Source organism: Pelodiscus sinensis, chromosome 19 (genome assembly GCF_049634645.1).
Source record: "Pelodiscus sinensis isolate JC-2024 chromosome 19, ASM4963464v1, whole genome shotgun sequence".
NCBI lineage: Eukaryota > Metazoa > Chordata > Testudines > Trionychidae > Pelodiscus > Pelodiscus sinensis.
Genome location: NC_134729.1, coordinates 6,782,723 through 6,795,178, shown reverse-complemented (window position 1 = coordinate 6,795,178; position 12,456 = coordinate 6,782,723). Strand labels below are relative to the sequence as shown.

General features: G+C 64.3%; 1 protein-coding gene across 2 annotated transcripts in view; it reads left to right on the top strand.

Annotated features, from left to right (window-relative positions):
• The window catches only part of ITGA5 (integrin subunit alpha 5), a 60,745-nt gene extending 48,564 nt beyond the window's left edge, over positions 1–12,181 (top strand). For both annotated transcript variants that reach the window (XM_075902077.1, XM_075902076.1), the window contains exons 21-30: positions 75–167; positions 1,511–1,590; positions 1,986–2,066; positions 2,380–2,485; positions 2,827–2,976; positions 4,564–4,665; positions 5,191–5,304; positions 7,033–7,134; positions 9,206–9,328; positions 9,827–12,181. In XM_075902077.1, the coding sequence (XP_075758192.1) occupies positions 75–167; positions 1,511–1,590; positions 1,986–2,066; positions 2,380–2,485; positions 2,827–2,976; positions 4,564–4,665; positions 5,191–5,304; positions 7,033–7,134; positions 9,206–9,328; positions 9,827–9,910 (1,035 nt within the window). In that variant the 3' untranslated portion in view covers positions 9,911–12,181. The remainder of the gene's footprint in view (positions 1–74; positions 168–1,510; positions 1,591–1,985; positions 2,067–2,379; positions 2,486–2,826; positions 2,977–4,563; positions 4,666–5,190; positions 5,305–7,032; positions 7,135–9,205; positions 9,329–9,826) is intronic.
• Positions 12,182–12,456: the final 275 nt, after the last annotated feature.

Here is a 12,456-nt window from a genome sequence, read left to right as displayed (position 1 = left end):
GCAGGTCCGCGCCCGGTGAGGATTGCAGGAGGAGGGGCAGCTCTTCTCATCTCACATCCCCCCGCCCCCGGCAGAACTTCACCAACCTGAGCTGTGCCTATGAGTCGGTGAACCGGACCCGCACGGTGATCTGCGACCTCGGCAACCCCATGAAGGCAGGCACCAGTGTGAGTAGCTGCCCTGTCTGGAGCACCCTGGGGGGCTGGCCAGGGGCCCTCGCTGGGCAGTGCCTGCTGCCTAACCACCACCTGCTCTGCTGAGAGCCCAGGCAGGACTTTGGGGTGGCAATGGCCTGTCTGGCCACTTCCCCTGGGCATCGGGGAGGGGGTGTTGGGGTGCCAGACCTGGTGAGGCCCCTGGATGTGAGGGTGGCTGGGTGCTAGGGCAGGTGGGGGGTGCTGGGGTGGCTGGGTGCTAGGGCAGGTGGGGGGTGCTGGGGTGGCTGGGTGCTAGGGCAGGTGGGGGTGCCGGGGTGGCTGGGTGCTAGGGCAGGTGGGGAGTGGCTGGGGCAGGTGGGGGGTGCTGGGGTGGCTGGGTGCTAGGGCAGGTGGGGGGTGCTGGGGTGGCTGGGTGCTAGGGCAGGTGGGGGGTGCTGGGGTGGCTGGGTGCTAGGGCAGGTGGGGGTGCCGGGGTGGCTGGGTGCTAGGGCAGGTGGGGAGTGGCTGGGGCAGGTGGGGGGTGCTGGGGCAGGTGGGGTGGTGGGCCCGGCAGGGCATGGCACTGAGATTTCTCCTTGTTCCCACTAACTGCTTCTGGCTCGTCAGTCGCCCTCGCCAGGGGCCTAGTGGGCGACACAGGCTGAGACCAGCATGTGCTGGAGCTGCTGACAGCCCAGCCAGGGCCGGGGGGCAATCGGGGCAAACAGGGCTCTCACCAGCTGGGGCATGGGTGGCAAGTGAACGCTCCCCCCTCACCCTTCCCACCCATTGGAGCCCCAACCTCCTCCGTGGCTGGAGCGCGAGCCATCCCCACACACCCCATGGCCGCAAGAGCCCCTGCCCAGGCGCCCCAAGTCACGGCCAGTCTGAGCACCAGGCCAGCAGCCCAGAGTCACAGTCCGCACCTTGATCCCCTCATTTCTGGCCCCGCCCCAGCAGTCGCACCCCCAGCCGGCGCCCTCACTTCTCCTACCCCACCTCCTGCCTCCACCTGGAACCTCCTCTTGCACTCCGAAACCCCCAGCTGCAGCCTGGAGCTCCCACCTGGACGCTGACCCTCCCCCCATCCCAAACCCTTCCCCAGCCTGGTGAAATGAGCGAGTGAGGGGTGGGGCCTATGGGTGGGGGGCAAGGGTGCCCATGGGCTGGGAGTGCGTTGGGGGTAAGTAGAGCTGTCATGGGCTGGGGATGCACCAAGGGGGTAAGGAGCTGGGCTGTCGTGGACCCAGGGGTGTGTCGGGCACACAAGGAGCAGGACTTTCATGGGCGAGGGGGATGTCGGGGGCAGATGGGGAGCCAGACATTGCAGGGAGCTGGGAGAGCTTATTAACCCAACTCTGTCCCTCCCCCAGCTCTCAGGGGGCCTGCGCTTCACCGTCCCCCACCTTCGTGACAACAAGCAGAACATCCAGTTTGAGTTCCAGATCCAGAGGTAACGCCAGGCCCCCCCACACATGCTCTGGGACCCGCCCCAACCAGTGGGGATGGGGTCAGGGCTCCGGATTCCCCCCTCCTTCTCTGAGGAGCCCTGCAGGGGAGCGGGGAGCCATGCAGAGACCGGGCTGTGCGAGGAGCCGTGCAGGGGAGTGGGGAGCCGTGCAGAGCCCGGGCCATGCGAGGAGACATGCAGGGGAGCAGGGAGCTGTGCAGAGCCCGGGCTGTGCAGGAGAGCGGGGAGCTGTGCAGAGCCCGGGCCGTGCGAGGAGCCGTGCAGGGGAGCAGGGAGCCGTGCAGAGCCCAGGCCGTGCAGGGGAGCGGGGAGCCGTGCAGAGCCCGGGCCGTGCAGGGAAGTGGGCCGCCCCGTGATGCTCTCTGCTCTCTCCCCAGCAAGAACCAGAACAACTCCCGCAGCGAGGTGGTGGCGTTCTCACTGCGTGTCGAGGCCGCTGCCAGGGTCTCCTCCCACGGGTGAGTGTGCCCAGCCCCAGCCTCCCTGTTGGCCCTGCAGAGCCTGAGCCCTGAGCAAGGGGCCAGGCCTTGTGTGGGAGAGCCAGCCTCAGTCCAGGTCCTGTGGCCCCCTCCTTTGCAGCCCCCTGGACCCCCTCCCCAGTCACTAATCGCATCCCGCCCAGCCCAGCAGGGAAGCTGTGGCCCAGCAGTGGCTGCTCCCTGTCCCTGCCTCACGTGAGTTTGGCAGCTCAGCCCAGATCGCCCGTGGCCCCTCGCTGCAGTGGCTGATCCCAGGGCCAGCAGCCAGTGACCGTCCATGCCTGCCCCACAGGGTCTCCAAGCCCGAGTCTGTGTCCTTCCCCATCTCGGGCTGGAAGCTTGGCAGGAAGCCAGTGAAGGAGCAGGACGTGGGCCCCGAGGTGCAGCACGTGTATGAGGTGAGTGTCACACGGAGCACGGTTCCCCCAGACATCTGGCCTGCCAGTCGTGCTGCTGGGAGATACCAAAGGGCCCTGGGGCCAGGATAGGATGAGGAGGGGGGCATGTGTGGGGCCAGCCTGGGAGCAGAGGGGCTGCCTGCAGGGCTAGTCTGACTGGGAGGCCCTGGAGGCCCATCCTGAGGGGGGTGCAGGGGTGGGGTACTCCGTCCAGGCCAGCTGGAATGTAGGGTTGGAAGGGACCTGCCACATAGGAGCTCTCCGGCCTGCCAGGCCATTGCACAGCCAGAGTTCCCTGGGAGCCCAGTGCCGGCACAGACCCTCCCTCTCCCTGCTTGCAGCTGGTGAATGAGGGTCCCAGCGCCATCAGCCACGGTGTCCTGGAGCTGAGCTGCCCCATGAGTTTCCAGGGGAAACCAGTGATGTACGTGACCCGTTACTCGGTGCCGGCCAATTGCTCCAGCCAGCCCGTCAACCCGCTCAAGCTGCAGGTAAGTGGGACGAAATCATCACACTCCAAAAATCCCAGCACGTTCCAGCCAAGAGACCCATCACTTACCCCAACGCAGCTGGTGCCCTCCGTCCCACACCCTCGTAGTCCTAAGATCTAGTCCAAGTGTCTCTGAATCCCCCTGGGGATTTCTGGCCTCAGGGAAGAGCCTCTCGCCCTTCCAAGTCCAAACGGCCACAAAGATGCCGTGGCGTCTTGTCGGGGATTTTTATTCCCTTCCCCCAAGGTTCAAGATGAGAGAATGAGTCCACATGCATGGCTCCTCTTCCCTGGGACAAGGGGAGTGATCAGCAAAGCCCGTTGCCCGTTCGTGTTCCCCATGGCTTTGTCTGGTGTCTGTAGGCCGTTTCAAAGCAGCCCCCGGACTCTTGCCTGGCGCTGGGACACCGAGGTTTCCAGCAGGAGGAATACCTTACTCCTGAGGCAGTTCGGCACCAAAAAATGAACAGTTCTGTGCACAGGATTTTAAAATTCTGCACTTTTTATTTGTCAAAATAGCACAGTGTATACAATAGTATAATACAATAGTAGAAACACACCAGTTTCCCTTACTTTGCTAATTTCTTCCAAAATACTTGTCAGCATGTATGTCTGTAACAACACAGACAATAGCAACCATTTCTGGAGTGTCTTCCGACACATGGATGCCTTAGTAGGCAGAGTAGTCTAGGATTGAGTAATTGTTCATTTAAACTACAATACAGAAATGTATCTCCTGCCTCTCCCCCTCCCAGCCCCCCAGAAGCAGGGGCAGGGGTGGGGGAGTCGTGGTAACCGCGCAGCTGAGGGAGAGGGAAGGCTGCTGAGAGTGGGGGGAGAAATATGAAACCGGGTTTTCTGTGGGGAGGGGAAAATCATTAGGGAGCCTTCCCCATGCAGACACTGGCTGATTCCCTCCCCCCATGTCTCCAGACACCCTGTCCCCTTATGCCCCTGTGCTCACACTCAGTCACCCCTACTCCCATTCAGCCCCCACCTCAATTCCCCCCTCCCATTGGCTCCTCAGACCCCAGTCTGTGAGCCTCACCCAGCAGCCCCATGCACCACACACTGTCCACCCGTCCACACCCCAGCCCATTCCTCCTGACTGGCCCCGCAGGCAGGGAGCTGTGAGGAGTGTAGCCTTTTCACTTCCTGTCTCCTGCCCAGGAGTAGCTGCTCTGTATTTTCTGCTGAGGGGAAAAAAAATCTGCACAGCACATGAATTCTGCGCATGCGCATTGGCGCAGAACTCCGCTAGCAGTAACGCATGCAGCAGCATGAAGCATTTCCTAGAGTCTGAGCACTACGTACATTCTTATAAGACTCATATCTGTTTTGAGCCAAACAGACTGCCTGGTCTGTTTGCCAGCTGCGAGGCCATCAGTTCTTAGTGCCAGCAGCTGGGCAAGATCTGGCATTCTGCCTACCAGGGTCAAGCTAGATGCAGGTCAGGGGTTCACAGGGCAGATCAGAGGTGGGATCTAGGTAGGGCTTCACAGGCCTGGCTCCCCCCCTCCATCCCTCACTTGCTCAGGGCATTTGGGGGCCATGCAAAGGTAACTCTCTCCTTGGAATGTGCTTACAGCTGGAGCAGAGTCCCACAGCCTCTCCTGGCCTAGAGCAGCATTACCTGCAGAGACGGGACACAGCGCGGAGCAGCGGGGCCTCCAGGAGCCACCATACCCTGGTCAGTGCTGTGAACTCTGCACACCGCAGGCCGGGGTTACTGTGCCTGGGGCGCTCTGTGACTGCTGGGGGCACAGGGCACAAGAGTCTGGCCTGGCCCTGGAGTGGAGAGTCCTCAATCCACACCCACTCCCCAGGGCCTGGCCCGCACAGGCAGAGAGGTACCTGTGTGCTGGAGTGTCTGGTGCACCCACCCCCTGTCACTGCACCTGGATTCAGCTCCTCCTCCCATGCCCCACTCAGCACCGCCATGCGCTGCCATGCCCTGCACCAGAGGTGGCTGCATTCGAGTCCCATCAGGCATGGAGCCACGGCTACGAGCCTCCTTTTCCATGCAAAGCCCAGTGCCAGCGCTGGTCACTCGGCCTTTCCGAATGCTGAGGCTAACTCCAGCCATCGGGCTGGACCAGCTCCGCCGAGCCCTGTTCCTGGCCAGTGGCCACCGGAGTCCAAGATCTAATGCTGGAGACGCTGGCCCCCGCCCTGCTGTGTCACTGAGCCTCTGTCCAACCGCCTCTCCCCGCAGAAGTGCCCCGAGGCCGAGTGCTTCCAGCTGAGCTGCCAGGTGGGGGCGCTGCAGAGGCAGCAGCGGGTCAGCCTGAGGCTCTACTTCCGGATGTGGGCCACGACCTTCCAGCAGGTGAGTGGTGCCCTGCCCCACCCCCACGTCTCCCAGCTCCCTGCCCCTCGGGAGGCCCCGTACACGCTGCCCGCAGGGGCCTAGATGGGGGCTTCAGCTTTCCTGTGAGCAGGGGCCTCCTGAGTCCCTGTCCCCCATGGCTGCCAGACCTTCTCTGAGGGTATGTCTACACTACCCCGCTAGTTCGAACTAGGGGGGTAATGTATGCATACCGCACTTGCTAATGAAGCCCGGGATTTGAATTTCCCGGGCTTCATTAGCATAAAGCCGGCGCCGCCATTTTTAAAAGCCGGCTAGTGTGAACCCCGTGCCGCGTGTAGAGAGTTCGAACTACGTAGCCATTCCGAACTATCTAGCCCGTGCCGCGTGTAGCCGCGCGGCACGGGGTTCGCACTAGCCGGCTTTTAAAAATGGCGCCGGCCGGCTTATGCAAATGAAGTCTGGGAAATTCAAATCCCGGGCTTCATTAGCAAGTTCGGTATGCATACATTACCCCGCTAGTTCGAACTAGCGGGGTAGTGTAGACATACCCTGAGTCAGTTCCAGCCCTGGGGGCCTGTGTGACCCCCCCTCCCCCATTTGCCAGGCTCTGGGCAGGCTGGATCCTCTGCCTGGGCAGCAGCCCCAGGTCACACAGCCCCTGTCCTGCCCTGGGGTCTCTCCAGGAGCACCCAGTTCTCCACTGTTCCCTTCCCCTTGGACTCTGCCCAGATCCGTCCTGCCTGGGCAGGGTCATGGTGTCTTCCTCCTCCAGACCGACTCGCGAGAACCGCTCTGGGCAGCAGCAAGTGGCACATGGCGCCTACCGGCCCCGCCCCCACCCCCACCAATGCCCCTGCCTGCCCAGCTGCTGCCCCGCCCCCAGCAAGGCCCCTGCCGGCCCCGCCCCCAGCAAGGCCCCTGCCTGCCCAGCTGCTGCCCCGCCCCCAGCAAGGGCTGGGGCCCCTCTGCCAGCCTCTCTCGATGTGCAGGGATAGCGCTACCTAGTGGCCATCCCAGCCCCTGCTCTTGCCGCTGCTGCACTGTAAATTCATACCTGTGTGCCCAGCGTCCCTGCCTGCAGCCTGGTTGGCTCGGCCCTCTCCTCACCCCAGCCTGGGTCCTGTCCCACTTCAGCTACTGACGGGCAGCACCCGCCCTGGCGCCCCGGCTTAGTGTGGCCGCCTGCCGCTGGGGCCCTTCCAGCTAAGCAGGGTCAGCCCTGGCCAGTCTGAAGCTGGGAGTCCTGCCAAGGGCAGCTGGGGGCTGTAGGAAGCCCTGGGGCTGCTCCCCCCTTTCCTTTGTGCTGCCCCCAGTGCAGCATGGGGGCTGTGCTGCAGTGCGGGTGCCCTGGGAGGGGCCAGCTGTGGGGGGAGGTGTGAAACCAGGGTCTGGGCCCTTCTGGGGGAGACTTGGGGCACCAGCCCTGCTGTTCTGGCCCCTGGGGCTGCTCCAGACACCCTGCAGTTCCAGCTAAATGCAGGATTCCTCTCCCCGTCCTGCCCCATGGGGTGAGCCATTCCCCCTCCCCCCCAGAGGTAGCTGCAGCTGTTAGCTGCCCTGTGTTACCGACTCCACTGCTCGCTGGCCCTGAGGCGTAGGGACACCGATTGCCCTGACATCTGGGCCATGCGTGAGTGCTGATTGGTGGTGGTGCCTGGCCCGCCCTCTCCCTGGGCCAGGGCGCTCGCCACCCTCCAGGTCCTCTCGCTGCACATGGCTGACGTGCCCCTCGGGGTTTGCCTGCAGAAGGAGAACCAGCCCCAGGCCCTGCAGTGCGAGGTCAGGTACCAGGTCGACAGGATGCCCTACAAGATCCAGCCCCAGGAGTACCCCAGCGAGGCCTTGAAGGTCAGTGGCTGCCCGTGGGCCATGTAGAAGGAGTGGGGCACAGTGGGTGGGGGGGAGGTGGCTGGGGCAGCGTCAAAGCCCAGACCAGGCCCAGGTGAGTGGAGCCTGCAGCAAACCCATCCTGAGCCAATGACTAGCGGGGTGTGTGGGAGGGAGGGAGAGCGAGCTCCTTCCCCTCCGCTCAGCACCTGGGGCTGGCTGCTCAGCTCAGTGAGCCGGGGTGGCCCCCAGGCCCTAGGGCGGAGCTAGGGGGCTCTGCGCCGCAGGGGGCTGGGATGTCATGGGGGGCAGGGAGCAGACGGGGGTCTCTGTGGGGATGGTGCTGTTGTTGGGAGCGGAAGGGGGTTTCTCTAGGGGCGCTGCACCACCAGAAATAATGGACCTGAGCTATCGAGTGCGCCTGGTCATTAAACTCCCCGGCGTGCCTGCCCTGGGTGGGCTCAGTGCCAGTGCTGCCCGCTGCCCCGACCTCCCTGCACTTTGCTCTGGGTGATGTCTGAGTATCCTGTGGGGGCGCTGCACTCCAGTGCTGGGCATGGCGCCCTTTGGGCATGGCGCTCCCTGGCTGCGCTCCAGTGCTGGGCATGGCGCTCCCTGGCTGCACTCCAGTGCTGGGCATGGCGCTCCCTGGCTGCGCTCCAGTGCTGGGCATGGCGCTCCCTGGCTGCGCTCCAGTGCTGGGCATGGCGCTCCCTGGCTGCGCTCCAGTGCTGGGCATGGCGCTCCCTGGCTGCGCTCCAGTGCTGGGCATGGCGCTCCCTGGCTGCGCTCCAGTGCTGGGCATGGCGCTCCCTGGCTGCGCTCCAGTGCTGGGCATGGCGCCCTTTGGGCATGGCGCTCCCTGGCTGCGCTCCAGTGCTGGGCATGGCGCCCTTTGGGCATGGCGCTCCCTGGCTGCGCTCCAGTGCTGGGCATGGCGCTCCCTGGCTGCGCTCCAGTGCTGGGCATGGCGCTCCCTGGCTGCGCTCCAGTGCTGGGCATGGCGCCCTTTGGGCACGGGGCTCCCTGGCTGCGCTCCAGTGCTGGGCATGGCGCCCTTTGGGCATGGCGCTCCCTGGCTGCGCTCCAGTGCTGGGCATGGCGCTCCCTGGCTGCGCTCCAGTGCTGGGCATGGCGCCCTTTGGGCATGGCGCTCCCTGGCTGCGCTCCAGTGCTGGGCATGGCGCCCTTTGGGCACGGGGCTCCCTGGCTGCGCTCCAGTGCTGGGCATGGCGCCCTTTGGGCACGGCGCTCCCTGGCTGCGCTCCAGTGCTGGGCATGGCGCCCTTTGGGCACGGCGCTCCCTGGCTGCGCTCCAGTGCTGGGCATGGCGCCCTTTGGGCACGGCGCTCCCTGGCTGCGCTCCAGTGCTGGGCATGGCGCTCCCTGGCTGCGCTCCAGTGCTGGGCATGGCGCTCCCTGGCTGCGCTCCAGTGCTGGGCACGGCGCTCCCTGGCTGCGCTCCAGTGCTGGGCACGGCGCTCCCTGGCTGCGCTCCAGTGCTGGGCATGGCGCTCCCTGGCTGCGCTCCAGTGCTGGGCATGGCGCTCCCTGGCTGCGCTCCAGTGCTGGGCATGGCGCCCTTTGGGCACGGCGCTCCCTGGCTGCGCTCCAGTGCTGGGCATGGCGCTCCCTGGCTGCGCTCCAGTGCTGGGCATGGCGCTCCCTGGCTGCGCTCCAGTGCTGGGCATGGCGCTCCCTGGCTGCGCTCCAGTGCTGGGCATGGCGCCCCTTGGGCACGGGGCTCCCTGGCTGCGCTCCAGTGCTGGGCATGGCGCCCCTTGGGCACGGGGCTCCCTGGCTGCGCTCCAGTGCTGGGCATGGCACCCCTTGGGCACGGCGCTCCCTGGCTGCGCTCCAGTGCTGGGCATGGCGCCCTTTGGGCATGGCGCTCCCTGGCTGCACTCCAGTGCTGGGCATGGCGCCCTTTGCATGCCCCTTTGGGCACCCTAGAGAATGCTGCAGATGGCGTCCGGCCCAGCCCTACCCAGCAGTGCCCAGCATGGGGGTCAGGAGAGCAGGCAGCTGTGGGCAGAGGGGAGGGGGTTCCCCAGCTCCTACCTTACCCCTCCCCATCTCATGGCATTGGCAGGTCACCACGGCGATTCAGTGGGCGAAACCAGAGAGCAGCCAGGGGGTCCCGCTGTGGATCATCATCCTGGCCATCCTGCTCGGGCTGCTGCTCCTGGCGCTGCTCATCTACGTGCTGTACAAGGTGAGGGGCTGGGGTAGGCCGGGGCCCAGCAGCTTACAGCTTCCTGGCTGGCCCCTGTGAGCAGCTGCAATGGGGCTGGCAGAGCTCCCAGCTCAGCAGGCCTCGCTGCAGCATCGGGCAGTGGTCATGCCAGCTGGAGGGCAGGAGCTTTGCGCTGCCCATGGGCATCAGCTGTTCCCCGGGAGGTTCTGAGCCAGCGGGCCGGGGCCTCAACGCCCTGGAGCAGCCACCAGTCCCCATGTGAGGCCTGCCCTGGCGAGACGTTACACTGGCCCGGGGGGAGCTCTCCAGAGTGGGACAGAGGGACGGAGCCAGGGAGGGGAGGTGCCAGCTCCGAAAGGGCAAGCAAGGGGCTCCCAGAAATAACTCCCCTTGGGACTCAGGGATCGGGGTCGGTGCCTGGCTCTTGGTGGGAGCGGGGCTGGAAGACAGGGCACGCTTCGGGTGCTTGGGAGGTACTGCCTTGTGCGCTCACTGCCCTGCCTCTTGTCTCTGCAGCTGGGGTTTTTCAAACGCTCCCTGCCCTACGGCACGGCCATGGAGAAGGCTCAGCTGAAGCCACAGGCGGCCTCAGAGGCATAGCGGGGCCAGGGCCGCCCGGCTGCCCTACGCATCTGGGCTCTGTCTGTCTGTCTGTCTTGTTTGCTTTTGCCGGCGTGGCTGCCTCAGAGCGGCATCGGGGAGGGGCGGCGCGGCCTGGCACAGCAAGGACGGGCTGCACCCAGCAAGCTTGCCAATGGGGCAGAGACAGACCCAAGGGGGCCCCACCAGGGGTGGCCATGAGCTGAGCCCCCAGGACTGCAGCAGCAGATGGAGAACACCCTGCCTGCTCTGTGCCCATGGGGGTGGCATCTCCACCTCCCCTCGGCACTAGACCCTGGCAGCTGCCTACTGCCCCCCGAGGGCGCCCTGAGGGCTGCGCTCTCTAGCCACGGGCAATACTTGAAGGCTGCCAGGAGGCCGTTGGTCTCTGTGGAGCCGTGGGCTCCTCCCGTGGCACAGCGTGAAGCGCGTTCCTCTGTCCATCCGTCCGGCGTTGGCACAGGGTCGTGGAGTCTGAACTGGACAGTTTACAAGCTGCCCGTCCACTCGGACATGCCAAAGCGAGGCTGGACAAGCACAATCGCCCCATCCAGTCGCTGCCACGGAGCTGGGCGGGACTTCCTGCCTTCCCCAGCCCACTTCCTGTCGGTGGCAGCTCCCTCGAGGACACAATGGGCATTTCCAGCCACAGGTCCTCAGGGCCACACTCAGCGATGCCAAAGATTGCAGCATAGGAAGCCAAAGCCATGGTCCGCCAGCTGCGCCCGCGCCGGCACTGAGCTCGCAGCTGCCAGGTGGGGCAATGGGGCAGGGCGGCCCAAGGCTGTGGCCAGGAATTCTGGGCTCTAATTTAAAGTCTCTCCAAGTGCAATAAACCCTTCGACGTCAGTATTAATCTTCTTAATTATCAGGAATTTTCTCGTGTGGTTGGAGGTCTGGCCCAGGTGCTCCCCGCTTTGCACTGACCCCACGCTGTAGGGCCAGCCCCCTCCCCAGCCCGAACCCTGCTTGCAGCGTCTCTAAGTTATTATGTTGTGTCTCCAGTGTGAAATCCCGGCATGGCCCTGCGCTGCCCTCCAACGCTGGCCCTCAGGAATGGCCGGGCTGCGTTGGGCACAGCCTGGCAGGACCCCCAGGGGCAGAGCTGGTTTTTTCCTGGTGTTCCTGTGTGTCCCCCCGCAATCTCGGCAGGCTCTGCTATGGAAAGGGTGGTGCCAGAGCAGTCTACTCTGCCCATCGCCCCCAGGACTGACTGCGCCAGAGCTGGTGCCTACCCTGCAGCCGACTCCTCACAGCCCGGTCCCAGCGCTCGCTCCCAGACCACACCAGCTGAAGTACTGGCCCTAGCTCTTCGGGGATGGGGGTCTGAGGAGTGGCGGGGCTCCGCATAGGCACTGCATGGAAAGGGCAGATGCTGCCCTAGTGGAACAGCCCGGATGCCAGCAGACAGGACAGTCTGGCTACTGGCAGAGCCTGGGACGTGACCGGTCATGCTGCCAGATGCTAGCCTGGCCCCCCCTCCCCTGTCACTGTCTCACCCTTCTCAGGGCTGGGATCCCGGGCCCGGACCCTGCCTCTCGGCTCTGGTGGGTTCAGCTGAGCCTGAGGCGTGCGTGGTAACTGGTGCTCCAGCAGCCGCACTGGAGACCAGGCCTGGCCACAGCTGCCCCGGGACCCAAGACCTGGCAAATTATCTTCATTTCTCTCCCCCCAGCCATGGAGCAGGGTGGGATACTGGGGGGTAGGGGGGCTCTGACCCCTGGATTCTCACCCCAGCTTGGCCCATTGGGGTCAGGGCTCAGCTAAATCCTCAGCCCTGAGGCGCTCCCAGGGCAGGGGCAGCCAAGAGCCTAAATTGCACTACAGCCGTCCTCCCTGCTGGGGCGGGGGCCTCCCTTGGTATTTATCCTGCCACTTTATACGGGCTGTTCAGAACAGCCCCCAGCCCCCCTCCTGCACCTGCTTGGGCCAAGCAGGCTCATTTTAGAAGCCAGGTCTTCATGGGGCGGATCCCAGCTGCGGAGGCCAGAGCCCGTAGTGCCCCATGGTGCTGTGTATTGGGGGACAGTCCTTGGGACTGGTGCCCGCCTATGGCGGACGCTCCCCTCCCTCTTTATTCTGTGATTCGCTGTTGGTTTGACAGAAGGGGGGGCTTTTAAAAACAGATCGTGTTCTCTCCCCGTTCAAGGATAAGTGACTGGGGGCTGGGGGCTATTGTCACTAATTGGCTGGGGGGGATCCAGCTTCCAGCCTCAGGGAGGCACTCACTCTCTATTGTTATTTTATTATTAAATGTGTCCCAAAGACGCCTCCTGGCCTGGTTATTGACAGCTGCGCCTTGGTCACTGTCGTGATTAGGGCACGTGAGCAGTATGGCCTGCACTGGAGAGAAAGGAAAGGACCTGTGTGTGTCTAGGGGTGTGTACACAAGTGTGCACAACTGCCCCCTGCTGGATAGGATGGGACCTGTGTGCACCTAAGGGTGTGTCTAGACTACAGAGTTTTGTCGACAAAACTAAACCTGCGTCTATACTACTGCTGAGTTCTGTCGACATAACGTCGACAGAACTCAGCAGTTTTGTCGA